This window comes from Loxodonta africana, chromosome 4 (genome assembly GCF_030014295.1).
Source record: "Loxodonta africana isolate mLoxAfr1 chromosome 4, mLoxAfr1.hap2, whole genome shotgun sequence".
NCBI lineage: Eukaryota > Metazoa > Chordata > Mammalia > Proboscidea > Elephantidae > Loxodonta > Loxodonta africana.
Genome location: NC_087345.1, coordinates 106120155 through 106133967, shown reverse-complemented (window position 1 = coordinate 106133967; position 13813 = coordinate 106120155). Strand labels below are relative to the sequence as shown.

Here is a 13813-nt window from a genome sequence, read left to right as displayed (position 1 = left end):
CCTGTCTCTGTGTCACACTTTGGTAATTCTCGCAATATTTCAAACTTCTTCATTATTATATCTGTTATGGTGATCTGTGATCAGTGATCTTTGATGTTACTATTGTTACTGTTTTGGGGGCATCATGAACCTCACCCATATAAGATGGTGAACTTAATCGATAAATGTTGTGTATGTTCTGACTGCTCCATCAACCAGCCATTCCCCCATCTCTCTGCCTCGCCTCAGGCCTCCCTATTCTCTGAGACATGACAATTTTTAAATTAGGCCAGTTAATAACCTTACAATGGCCTCTAAGTGTTCAAGTGAAAGGAAGAATTGCATGTCTCTCATTTTAAATAAAAAGCTAGAAATGATTAAGCTTAGTGAGTAAGGCACGTCGAAAGCTGAGACAGGCTGAAAGCTAGGCCTCTTGCTCCAGTTAGCCAAGTTGTGAATGCAAAGGAAAAGTTCTTGAAGTAAATTAAAAGTGTTATTCCAGTGAACACACAAATGATAAGAAAGCTAAACAGCCTTATTGTTGATATGGAGAAAGTTTTAGTGGTCTGGTTAGAAGATCAAACCAGCCACAACACTCCCTTAAGCAAAACCTAATCCAGAGCAAGGCCCTAACTCCCTTTAATTCTTTGAAGGCTTAGAGAGGTGAGTTCTACTATGGGTAAAATGCTATCAAACAGCGTCACGTGCTTCAGAGAAATCTTTTATGAAAACAAAAGTCAATCGATGTGACAAACTTTATTGTTGTCTTATTTTAAAAAATTGCCACAGCCACCCCATCCTTCAGCAACCACCACCCTGATCAGTCAGCAGCCATCAACACTGAGGCAAGACAGTCCATCAGCAAAAAGATTACGACTTGCTGAAGGCTCAGATGATGGTTAGCATTTTTTAGCAATAAAGTATTCTTTAATTAAGGTGTGTACATTGTCTTTTTAGATATATTACTGTTGCATACTTCACAGACTATGGTATAGTGTACACATAATTTTTATGTGCACTGGGAAAGCAAAAAAGTTCCGTCTGCTCACTTTATTGCAATATTTCCTTTATTGTGGTGGTCTGGAATTGAACCAACAATATCTCTGAGGTATGCCTGTACATTACAGCTACAGAAGTGTGACCTCCTTTGTTCGTGTGTCCGCTATGTTTTGTTAACATCTCTTCTTGGTGGTTGGTCAGTAAGTCTCTTATCTTTACTTCTCTCTTATGTGTGCGTGTATGTATGCGTGTGTATGTATATATATATATACACACACATATATATACACATCTTCCCCCCCAAGCTTAGTGCTTATTTTTCATATTAAAAAAATAATAACAACAAAAAAAAAACCCCTCACTTATAATGACAACTCAGCTGGATTATCCAGAACACAAAAGAGTTAATGAATTTTGAGTACTAAATGTGTCTTATTCTAGGATAGTTCCTTAGTTTCTTACTAGAGCCTCTTTATCTGTGGAATAAATAATTCTAGCCTGCAATAAGTCATTCTTAACCAAGAGGAGATTCAGAAACAGTGAAGTAGCTAAACATATAGTTAATGAGTATTGAATATGTGACAAGAAAGCAGAAAGGGTACAATGGGAAATGAGAAAGGGGAAAAAAACATAAGCAGACCAAAGAACTTCAAAGTAAGGGAAAAAATCAGTCTCTAACCGTTTTGTATAGGTATTTATATTTCCTGAGGGGTTTATTATGTAAAAGACCTACATTATCACAAATAGGTTAATTTAAGAACAATGTATTCTAAAATGACATAGAGAAGTATAGTCCATTTTAGATACAGGTCCATCAAAACTGGCTGAAATAACTATTTCATTGTTTAAATATGTACAATTTAATTATCAGGAAAGTTTACTTAATGTGAGATTCTTTAGTCCCCTAACTATGTAGGATAATTGAGGTGTCAATATATAGATTTATGGGATTTTGTATAAAATTTTTCAACTTGACTTCCACTTCTGCCAATGTGAAAGAATTTTCTGTTAAATTCTTACTAAAAACAAAACAAAATCAAATCTTTTTAGAGTGGGGTGGTAGATTAGTCTGAACTTTTCACCCCATGACTATTTTCATATGTTTTTAAGAAATAAACTTTCCTCGGATTTCCCCCTTAGACAGAATCTACAAGCGGCATGCTGATTAAAGACCAAATTTTTTCTATATAGTCTACCTCTGAACAATGTCAATGGATATTTTGAAAATTATTAAGAATTTGTATTGGGGAAAGAAAAGTTATTGAACTTAAGCAAAATGGTTTTGTTTTTGTTTTATACAAATGTATATGCTTAATAGAATAATGCCTAAAAATATGAGTGTAATTTGAGTTATTAACTCCTATTTAGTTAAATTATCTGTTTATAAAAGTAATCGGTTGCCCCAAAAAGGAAGTAAAATTATAAATAAGAATTAAGGGGAAAGGTAGGATTAGTTTTTCTGCACAGGGGGTTGTGGTGCAAGCAGTAGTTACCCTTTGGATTGAATCCATGAAGGTGAAGAGTTACCTTCTGCGTTGTTCTGTTAAATTCAACATATATTTCAAAGAAAATAACCCTTTATAAAGCTTAGTCTTAGCTAATAGGGTAAGTACTTGGATACACTTATTGACTCTTAAGGCTGTAAAAGATGTGTTTAGTATATTTTGTAGATTCTTTTCAGACAGTTCATCTTTTCTGGTAGTAGGTTACCAATATCTAAAGGCAAATTTTTGAATAGTGGATTAATTTTAATCCATTTGTGTCAGAATTAGAAACCAACAATGACATAATTGTAATGGAAAGTTTGTTTTCTAAAAATGTTATAAGTAAAAATTATGGCACACAATATGCTTGGCTTATGTTCATTTTTTTTTTTAATTATACACATCTCTTTAATTCTAGATGTAAATTTTGAATAATTGAACGTTGTGTGCATTTGAAATGTGTTCAGGTTTCTGCACATTTGGTTTTTTTTTTAAGGTTTAAAATTTTAGTGATAAGCACTAAACTTATTCTGTGCTGTTTCTCTTTAACTACAGACCCTGCTACATGGAAAAACTCAAGACACCTTTATAAAGGTTTCCTTTATCCATTTGTTTTTGGCCCTTTTTCTATCATGCCTGCATGTGTGCTTTTGTACTCCTACAGGCTGTGTGCATTTTTTTTTTCTTCCATTTTTATTTGCCTATCCACATTGATTGCAGGTGTTAGTGGTTCTTATTATCTTTTTGGCATTGCATCAAAATGCAAGCTTTTTTGGTGGTGAATGTAATTTATTTTCTTTTTCTTTTTAAAAACATGCTTGTGAAGCCAGGCCTCTTTTATATGATATGGTAAATTAAACACACACCTTTGGTATATAGTACCCTGCCTCTGTGAGTTCTGTTCACCTAGATTACTCCAGTCCTCCTATGAGACTTCTTGGAAGAAGGTACTAAGCTTCAAGTAGGTGAGCATTTTACTTGCAAAAAGGATCCAGTTTTATTTACCTTTATTCCACCAAAGACTTGATCAACCTTTTTCTCAGTAAATATTTATCTGGATATCTATCTTAGGCATGTTTATGTTGACTTCAGGTGGTTGATAAGCATTATTCAATGAGCTTAATTGTTAGGAAATATAAAACTTCTCTGAATTTAGCAAAAGCAGAATCGCTGCGCTTGGGGGAGGCAAAGTTAGATTATCTTCCTATAATTAAACATTTCTAACTTCTCTGGGAAAAAGAGAACAAAACTTCCTCTCCATGTTTTAGACTACTTCACACAGTGCATACACTAAATATGTTTCCTTTTCTCTAGCAAGTACAGTAGTAACTGACCTAAGATTGGAAACGGGAAATTCCATACAGTGCATATACCAGGATGTTTTTGTTTGTTTTTCATCATTTCATTTCTCACCTTCAGTTCCAAGGGAAAACATAATCTTAGCCTTTGGGAAAAAATCACCTTGAAAGTACATATAAATTACAGAGCAGCTCCAGGTTACTAAAAGAGTTCTGTAAAGGAACAACAAATTGTGACTTTATAGGTAACAGGAAACAAAACAAAACAAAAATTTGTTTCATTGAAAAATCAGTAGTTTAATTCACATATCACAATTTTTTTATCTTGAGTTATATGTGTAAATCTATTATATATGCTTTTGTGTTACTTAGTAGGATTCTTTATTGAGTACTTTTATCGGATAATAATGCTTTTATGTGTAAGATGTTTAAAAAAAAGAATATGCTCTTTAATATTATATGATTACATACAAACTGAGAAGTGAACAATTTTATTCATGAAATCCAGATTTCAAATGACTGGAGGGCCTGTGAGCGCCTCTACCTGAAGTTAGTCATGTTTTTTAAATACATGATATAATTTTTAAAATGTGAAATGTTTAACTTAACAGGTCTTACAACACATAACTTAGAGTTAATGGCAAAATAGGAACAAATAACTTATTGTGTTGTCTTTTTGTATCCCTAACTAAAGGTAACAAGTAATTTCCATAGTTTCCAAGAAATTATTTTTTCTTTTTCCAGGGGTCGAAGCAGAAGAATGGGGTAAATTTCTTCACACCAAAAATAAGGTAATCACATAAGAATATATAATGAAGAAATAACATATTGAAAATAATTTTCAATATGTCGTGTGTGCAAGTAGTTCATAATTTAGTTTCTTAGCCTGATTCTCCAATTTAGACATGCTTAACTGTTGTGGGATCAGGCAGCTTTGAAAAGCTTAGAAAAATTATGAATCCTTGTCTCAAAAAAATATATGTATATATTAGATTTTGTTTACTAATTCTCTGAAGCAAATCTGTAGACATCCTTTAAGTTTATGGACCCCCCCACTTGAGAACTTTTTATTTCATTTTGAATATCATGTTCTTTTTTTCAATAATTTTTAGCTTTACACGGATTTTGATGAAATTCGACAAGAAATTGAAAATGAAACAGAAAGAATTTCAGGAAATAATAAGGTAGGCATCCTTTTAGAGCTGGAAACCATGATCATTAATAAATATATCGCTGAGGGTGTTATTTACATAATGTTGTGTGGCCAAAAACTCAAAAATAAACCTGTTGCCATTGAGTCAATTCCAACTTGTGGCAACTCCATATGTTAAAGGGTAGAACTGAGCTCCATAGGGTTTTCTTTGGCTGTAATCTTTATGGAAGCAGATCGCCTGTCCTCTCTGTCACTGGGTGGATTTGAACTGCCAACCTTCCAGTTGGTGGTTGAGAACAAATCTTTTTCATAATCTAGGTCTTTGAAAGGATCTGATTAGAAAAATGAAATATTTTCACAAGTATATAAAAGCTTTGCTTAAAATCCCTTTTATTTGTTGCACAGAACTTTCACATATTGTGAAATATTTCATTTAGATGTTTATTCTTAATCCTGTTATATACATGCTACTTTATTATATAATTATTTTTCTTAATACTGTTGGAATAAACTATCTTTTTTCTGATGGATTGATTGTCCTCTGAGTCAAGAATCATGTTATAATTTATGAGGTATATGTATTTTGAAGAGCTCTTTTTCTTACCTGAGTAAGGCTAGATTAACTTGTGAAAGCAAAGAGAAATTAGGTAAATTTTTTAGTGAAAAATGAAAAGTAATAAGTTAACAACTGAATTACTTTATTTTCTAAGATTGTTAGAATTTAAAATAAATTGGCTCTTTAATATACTATTTATCTTGACACCAGGTGCTATCCCTGCCTCCCCTAAATGCTTCCTTCTTTTTTCTCTCTTTTCTTTATTTCTATTACTTTTTTCTCTGTTCCCTTCTTTGTTTTTCCTGCCATTCTTGTATTTTCTCCAAAGGCATATGTGACAGACTTAATCCCACAAGTGGGCCCTAGCCTAATACTAACATTCAACAAATAGCTATTGAGCCCTTGTATGTGCTGGAAGGTTGTTTCCTGACCAAAAAAAAAAAAAAAAAGACATTTTTGAAGCCCTGTTAAGTCTTTATATCTAGCCAGGAAATTTGTTTCTCTTTTAGTGATTGACTAAGCTTTGTTTACTATTGAACTCTAGGCTGGTAAGCATTAAGTTATTGCCATTGCTGTCATCCTTTCCTGAATTTCTAATAACTGTGTTGTATAGAAGAGGAAGAAAAAGTGGCAGGTAATTAATTAGATTAGCTCATTCTCAGTCCTGTAATTATATCCGGGTTGATTTCTGCTTCCAGGATATTCTTAATCATACCACCAGTCTAGATTGTCTTTCCTGTGATCCCCTTGGATTTACTGAACTCAGGAATTGGTGGTAATTTTACACAGTACCAGAATTTAGAGTGGATGTGAGACTATTGATTAAGAAAGGAAAGTTTTTAGTTACACTAAACTAAATGTCACAAGAGAGTGAGTCTGTATACCTACCAAGTGTTCAGTTAATCCTAAGGATATAGTTTACCTATATAGCAGGTTTTGATCTACAGTGTTGTGTCTCAAAGACAAGGAGTCTTCCATCCTCAGATCTTTGAATATCTCTTCTTCTCTAAATCATGTGTGTAATGAAGTAAATCATACTCTAATCTTATGCAAGTAATTTTATTTACATGTGAATATGTAAATTATTTCATACGCCTAACATAAAGCTTTGAAGGACTTGAAATATCTATGAGATTGGAATTATAAAGACATTTGCCAGGAAGTCACAGGCTGCTGTGTGAGGAAAAAAAGAAAGCACAAAAAGTGTCTTGCCTTACGGGGCAAAGTACTACATCGGACATGGTAGGGAAATGACAGGGCAATAAAGATCCTAAGAAATAAACAACCTAGGTAGGGATGTAGAATATTAACATATCACTTTAGAACACAGGAGAATATAAAACAGAAAAGTAGTTCAGAGTGACATAATAAAAAAAAAAAAACCCATCGCTGTCAAGTCAATTCCAACTCATAGTGACTCTACAGGACAGAGTAGAACTGCCCCAGAGAGTTTCCAAGGAGTGCCTGGTGGATTTGAACTGCTGACCTTTTGCTTAGCAGCCATAGGTCTTAACCACTACACTATCAAGGTTTCCATAATACAGCAAATATAAGTGCATAGGGAACTCAGAGTAAAAGATCCTCTACAATAGCTTCCTGGGTAATCAGAATTTTCAGTGAGTTAATAAAGGAAGATATATAAGGCAGATACATAGATGGGAAGGCATTTTAAAGACAAGTTATCAATATCTTATAAGTGTCATTCTACATGCAATTTACCTAATCCTAAAACTTGTGGAAGGTTGATGGCAAAGGTAAGGGATACCTTCATCCCTAAGGGATGTCTTAGCCTAGTGGAGAGAAAATACAGATCTCTCACTATCTAAATTCTTATTGCTTGAATTTAGGAATCTACAGATTCTGATGAATCCTTTACTGTACATACTCTTGACACTTGATGTTCAAAGCTGGGAACCAAACAGATTTGGATTATTAGTTATCTGCCCCTCTCTCTTTGAACACAGGAACCTAATAAATTTGGATAGCGAGGGATATTTTAATCTTTTGTTTAGCCCTAAGTGTATTAAACATGTTTAAGAATTGGTATACGGTCGCTATGAGTCAGAATTGACTTGACGGCAATGGGTTTGGGTTTTTTTTTTTTTTTTTTTTTGGTGTTGGCTTAGAATTAAGAGAAAAGAATGAAATTTTACAGGAAAAATAGTTTATATTAGTGGTATACGGTTTGATAGGATTATAACCTGTTGTATGGCCAGGTGCCTTACTTCCTATGTGTTTCATCAGGCTTTAATTGTTGAAATGTTTTAGGGATCATGGCTTAATTCATATTTAAAAGCACCTAACCGTTGAACACCTTATGGAGCACAGTTCTACTCTGACACACGGGGGGTCACCACGAGTCAGAGTAAACTCGATGGCAACTGGTTTTTATGGGGGAGAGTGGGAAGGTAATATCTATCTACTTGAAATGAAGTTTACTTTAACATTTCATATTTCATTAAAATTTAATGTGATTTTAATAGAATATTTTAAAACTTATTTTTAGGGAGTAAGCCCTGAACCAATTCATCTTAAGATATTTTCACCCAACGTTGTTAATTTGACACTTGTGGATTTGCCAGGAATGACCAAGGTATAGTTGTTACTCATTGTGGATTTGGTAATGTTTGTTTTCAGCTGAACAAATGAAGTTTTTCCTTAATCTCATATGAGAATAATCAGCTTCATTTGTAGTCACACTTGATCTATTAGCAGCATTTGACATTGCCCAGCCCTCCCTTCTTGAAACACTTGCTTTACTTGGCTTCTAGGATATCACACCCCGCAGGTTTACCTCCAGTTTCCCTGACCATTTCTTCTCAGTCTTTTTTGCTGGTTTCTTCTTATCTCCCAATGTCTAAACAGTGGGTGCCCCAGAGCTCAGTTCTTAAATCTCTTATCTTTTCTAGATACCTTAACCCCTTGATTCCATCAAATCTTATGGCTTTAAATACATGCATGTCTGTATGCAGACAACACTCAGACTTGTATATCCAACTGCCTACTTGACATATACACTTAAATGGCTAATAGGCGATTCAAACCCATCAGCCACTACACAGGAGAAAGATGTGGCAAGCTTCTCCTTTAAAACAGAAACCCTATGAGGCAGTTCTGCTCTGTCATATAGGGTCACTATGAGTTGGAATCGAATGAATCTATGGCACAACAACAAATATACACACACACACACACATACACTTGGAAACCCTGGTGGTGTAGTGGTTAAGTGCTACAGCTGCTAACCAAAAGGTCAGCAGTTTGAATCCACCAGGAGCTCCTTGGAAACTCTGTGGGGCAGTTCTACTCTGTCCTATAGGGTCACTATGAGTCAGAATCGACTCAATGGCAACAGGTTTATACACACACACACACACACACACACACATATTTATTCTCTGCCTCTCATCACTAAAATATAAGCTCTGTGAGGGCAGGAATTTTGGTCTGTTTTTGATTGACTCTTGTGACAATCTGATATGTAGAATAGTGCCTGAAATACAGTAGGCTGCCAATGGGATTGTGTTATGTAAACTTCTGCACAAAGGTAAACTTTTGATATTTATAAGCATTATATTTAGAGACTTTCATACTTTGCAAAATTCATAAATACTACTGTAGTATATAATTTCTTTTTAACTGTCTATAAATGGAGTAATATCTATATTCTGTGGATTACATGGAAAACAAAAGCTCAGTTGATTTTGGTTATTAGTTCCTTGCTCATCTCTGTTTGGTTTAGGTGCCTGTAGGTGATCAGCCCAAGGATATTGAGCTTCAAATCAGAGAGCTCATTCTTCGGTTTATCAGTAATCCAAATTCCATCATCCTCGCTGTCACTGCTGCTAATACAGATATGGCAACATCAGAGGCTCTTAAAATTTCAAGAGAGGTGGATCCAGATGGTAAGAACAGATGTTAATATTTAATGAGATACTTGATTTACAAAGGTAACTCTATCCTCAATCAAGGAATTTTTTTTTTTTAAAAGAAGTGTCTCTAGTTGTTAATACAGAGTTAAAAAATAATGCTTTCCTATTTTGCTTATAATTTCAAATAGAAATTTTGATGGAAAATACAGAATGAATGAGTCTCTGTATAGGCCGGGCAAAAATACTGCACATAGTGTCCATATTTGTAATGGTTACCTAATGACTTTTAAATAACAAAATGCCTTTTCAAAAAGGTTTTCTTGTTTTATGTAAGTAAAAGTATTTAGGTTTTTGAATGACTGGCTTCTAAGAATGAATAACTCTCATAGTGGATAATCATGGTATAGTCATAGTATCTACATTCTGCAGAAGTAGAAAATGTTTAGACATGCCCAAGTCGGCGAGGATCCTTAGAAATAAAGGTAAAGCTCTTTTAAGAAGCATCTAAAGGATCGTTATGAGTCAGAATCGATTGGACGGCAATGGGTTTGGTTTTATTTTTTAAAATAACCCTGAGGGTTAGTTCTTACTGAGGGTGAGTGTATGATGCTTGACTAATAATGTCATGTATATCTCCTACTATATATAAAAAGTCAGTTTCTAAGACAGTACTTATTATTGCTGCTCATAAATGTATGTTTTGCCCCATAACAAAGCAAATTATTTTACTTGAATATTTGGAGGGTCTATGGGCTTTGTCATATTTCTCTTCTGCTTTTAAGAATTTTGCATAAAAATTTGATAGGAAATGTTAATGCTGAGATTGCTAAATAAAATTTTCATAAGCACAGTGGGAATTTTAAAATAATTTTTGTTTTTAATAAATATTTTTACTGCATGAGTAATTCATGTTCATTTCAGTTAGATTAAAAGATAAACTATCAAAGGATTTCTCATGTCTTGATTTAAAGTAAACTGTTAAGCATTTTATATGCATTAATTATATTTTAAGCCAACCCTTGAGCCATAAATATCATAGTTTTGATCTAGTGTATTTTAGGAAATATGAGGAAATAATCCAGTCCGGTATTATTTATAGTATCAAAAAATTACAATCAACCTAAAATGCTAACAGTAAGAATAATTAATCAAATTAAGATGTTTGCCAATATGAAATCATTAAGAAGGGTGATTTCTGTGGTTTGGGAGCAATCTAGAAGAATTCTTATAGTTGCAAAATATCCTAAGTAAAATTGTACGTATGTCATGCAGCTAGAACTCTCAAACGTTGCTGCTGGAAATGCAAACTGGTATAGTCAGTCACTTTGGAAAACAGTTTGGCAGTTTCTTAAATAGTTTAATCAGCAATCCCATTCCTAGATATTTACTGAAGTTAAATGAAAACATATGTTCATATAAAACCTGTATGCAAATATTTACAGCAGCTTTATTCATAATCTCCAAAAACTAGAAACAACTCAAATGGGAAATGAATAAATTGTAGTACATCCATACAATGGAGTAAACACTACTTAGCAATAAAAGGAGCTAACCACTTGTCAGGGATTGAACTGTGCCCTCCAAAAATATGTGTCAACTTGGTTAGGCCATGTGTGGTTGTCCTCCATTTTGTGATTTTCCTATCTATTATAAATCATAATTTCTACCTGTGGCTAAAGAGGGTTAGGGTGGGATATAACACCCTTGCTCAGGCCACATCCCTTATCCAATGTAAAGGGATTTTCCCTGGGGTGTGGTTTGCACCACCTTTTCTCTCTCAAGAGATGAAAGGGAAGCAAGCAGAGAGTTGGGGACCTCATACCATGAAGAAAACAGCACTGGGAGCAGAGCGTGTCCTTTGGACCTGGAGTCCCTGCATCTGAGAAGCTCCTTGACTAGGAGAAGTCTGAGGACAAGGAATCTTCCTCCAGAGCTGACAGAGAAAGCTGTCCCCTGGAGGTGACACCCTGAATTTGGACTTTTAACCTACTAGACTGTGAGAGAATAAATTTCTCTTTGTTAAAGCCATCCACTTGTATTTCTTTATAGCAGCACTAGATGACAAAGACACTACTGATAAATGCAATAACATGAAAGATTCTCAAACGCTTTATGCTAAGTAAAAGAAGCCAGACTCAAAAGGCTACATACTGTATGATTCCATTTATATAACATTTTGGAAAAGACAAAACTAGTGATAGAAAGGGGGTTTTATTGGATAGCACAAGAAAATTTGGGGGAGGGTAATGGAACTGTTCTGTGTCTTGAGGTGGTAGTAACAGAACTCTATGCATTTGTTAAAACTCATAGAACTGTGTACCAAAAAGAGAATATATATGTATATATATTTTTTAATAATTTTTATTGAGCTTTAAGTGAACGTTTACAAATCAAGTCAGTCTGTCATGTACAAGCTTATATACACCTTACTCCATACTCCCACTTACTCTCCCCCTAATGAGTCAGCCCTTCCGGTCTCTCCTTTCGTAACAACTTTGCCAGTTTCTAACCCTGTCTACCCTCCCATCTCCCCTCCAGACAGGAGATGCCAACACAGTCTCAAGTGTCCACCTGATACAAGTAGCTCACTCTTCATCAACATAAAAGAGAATATATTTTAATATAATTAAAAAAAAATTTAAACACGCTTATAAAAAAGTTGGAAACCCTGGTGGCGTAGTGGTTAAGTGCTATGGCTGCTCACCAAGATGTCGGCAGTTCGAATCCACCAGGTGCTCCTTGGAAACTCTATGGTGCAGTTCTACTCTGTCCTGTAGGGTCACTATGAGTCGGAATCGACTCGACAGTAGCAGGTTTTTTTTTTTTTTTGGTTTATAAACAAGTTTGTCCTGGGAGCTAATAAATTACATGTGAAAAATTTTTAAAGTATTTATAAACAAAGCATTACCAAAATTATGACAGAGGTAATGTTAGGTGGGATTATTGATAAGGATTTTCCTCTATTTAATATTTAATAGCTTTTCTTAATGGGTCATTCTCTTTTTTTTTGCATTTACCAGGACGTAGAACCTTAGCTGTAATCACTAAACTTGATCTCATGGATGCGGGTACTGATGCCATGGATGTATTGATGGGAAGGGTAATACCAGTCAAACTTGGAATAATTGGAATAGTTAACAGGTTAGCAATCAATAATGTGGTAAGAACTGCAACATTCTTATTTCTAAAATCAGTCACTGAAATGTGATAATGTCCTTCTGCTCCGTCTCCCCCCTCCCTCCATTTTAATATAGTCTTGGTATTGCTAAAGAATTTGTTGCTCTAGGGAGAAGAGAAAGAGCCCTGGTAGCCCAATAGTTAAGTGTTCGGCTACTAACTGAAAGGTTGATGGTTCAAAGCCACTGCAGGAGAAAGACCTGGCCATCTGCTCCTGTAAAGATTATAGCCTAGAAAATCCTACGGGGCAGTTCTATTCTGTCACATGGGGTTGCTATGAGTAGAAATTGACCCTACAGCGTTTAACAACAATACAAGGAGAAAAGAGATTCACTAAAGGCTCCTGCAAATATTTTTATTGGGGAATGTGTCTAAAGTAAGCAGTGCCACAAAGTGGAAGATAATTTAATAGTCTTTAAGAACTCTTATCTGTTATGTTAAGCCATGCCATGAGTAGAAGATTGGGTAAGAAACAAAAAAAAAAATTATTGTCAAATTTGCACCCAATCAAGAAAGAGTTTGTTAAGGTGGTAGGATTTTAATAGATTGGTTTTTTAACCCCTAGCATTAGTGATTCTATGTAATTACCAGGATGTGACCTGGAGAAGTTTTATTAAAGATATCCCAATTATAAATAGCTGGTATTAAAAGTTGTGGAAAGGGAATTATTACTGAGGGTATAATTATGTTTTAGACACTCTACAGAGTGTCAGCAATTTGCTAATGGTACCTCTTTGAACCCACACAACAACTCTGTGAGGTTAAGTGTTGATGTCTGTTTAATAATCAGAAAACTCAGGTTATACATTTACCAAAGTCACATGACTAGTAAAAGGCAGAGTCATATTCAAATGGACAGCTCTCTTAATCCAAAGTGTTTATAAAGTAGGAACCATTGAAATTGTCATAAGATCTGGGTTCTAGTTCCAGTTCTTCAACAAACTAGATACAGTGTGAGTTTAAAGGACACCTAATATCTTTGGGTTTCGGACATTTTAAAAATGAAAACGTTTTACCAAATAGTATCTTTAAGATCCATTCCAGTTGTCTGCTTTTATTAATATGTCATTCTACCCTAGGCCCACTTTCTTTTTTTTTTAATTCAGTATTTCCCTTTTTAGGTAAGCTGGTTATATAATTTGTTGTATTTTGTAGATGACTGCTCTTCAAGTTAACTTAGATACTTCTGGTAGAAATTAGTTGCCTGTCCATGGATAAAAGATACAGTTGATTAAAACACACATATTTATGTACCTGTCTATCCCTGTTACTTAAGAGTATTACATTTGACTATA

At 34.5% G+C, this 13813-nt stretch overlaps 2 protein-coding genes across 10 annotated transcripts in view; one reads left to right on the top strand and one right to left on the bottom strand.

Moving 5' to 3' along the window:
• YARS2 (tyrosyl-tRNA synthetase 2) overlaps window positions 1–13813 on the bottom strand; it is a 46640-nt gene that overhangs the window by 2795 nt on the left and 30032 nt on the right. The gene's annotated exons all lie outside the window — the stretch shown is intronic.
• The window catches only part of DNM1L (dynamin 1 like), a 71561-nt gene that overhangs the window by 29653 nt on the left and 28095 nt on the right, over window positions 1–13813 (top strand). For 4 of the 9 annotated variants that reach the window (XM_003405714.4, XM_010595755.3, XM_003405712.4 and 1 more), the window contains exons 3-7: window positions 4505–4551; window positions 4873–4944; window positions 7976–8062; window positions 9212–9374; window positions 12362–12482. In XM_003405714.4, the coding sequence (XP_003405762.1) occupies window positions 4505–4551; window positions 4873–4944; window positions 7976–8062; window positions 9212–9374; window positions 12362–12482 (490 nt within the window). Of the gene's footprint in view, window positions 1–3017; window positions 3057–4504; window positions 4552–4872; window positions 4945–7975; window positions 8063–9211; window positions 9375–12361; window positions 12483–13813 lie in introns of all 9 variants that reach the window. The other 5 variants (XM_064284399.1, XM_064284397.1, XM_064284396.1 and 2 more) reach the window with 3 other exon arrangements.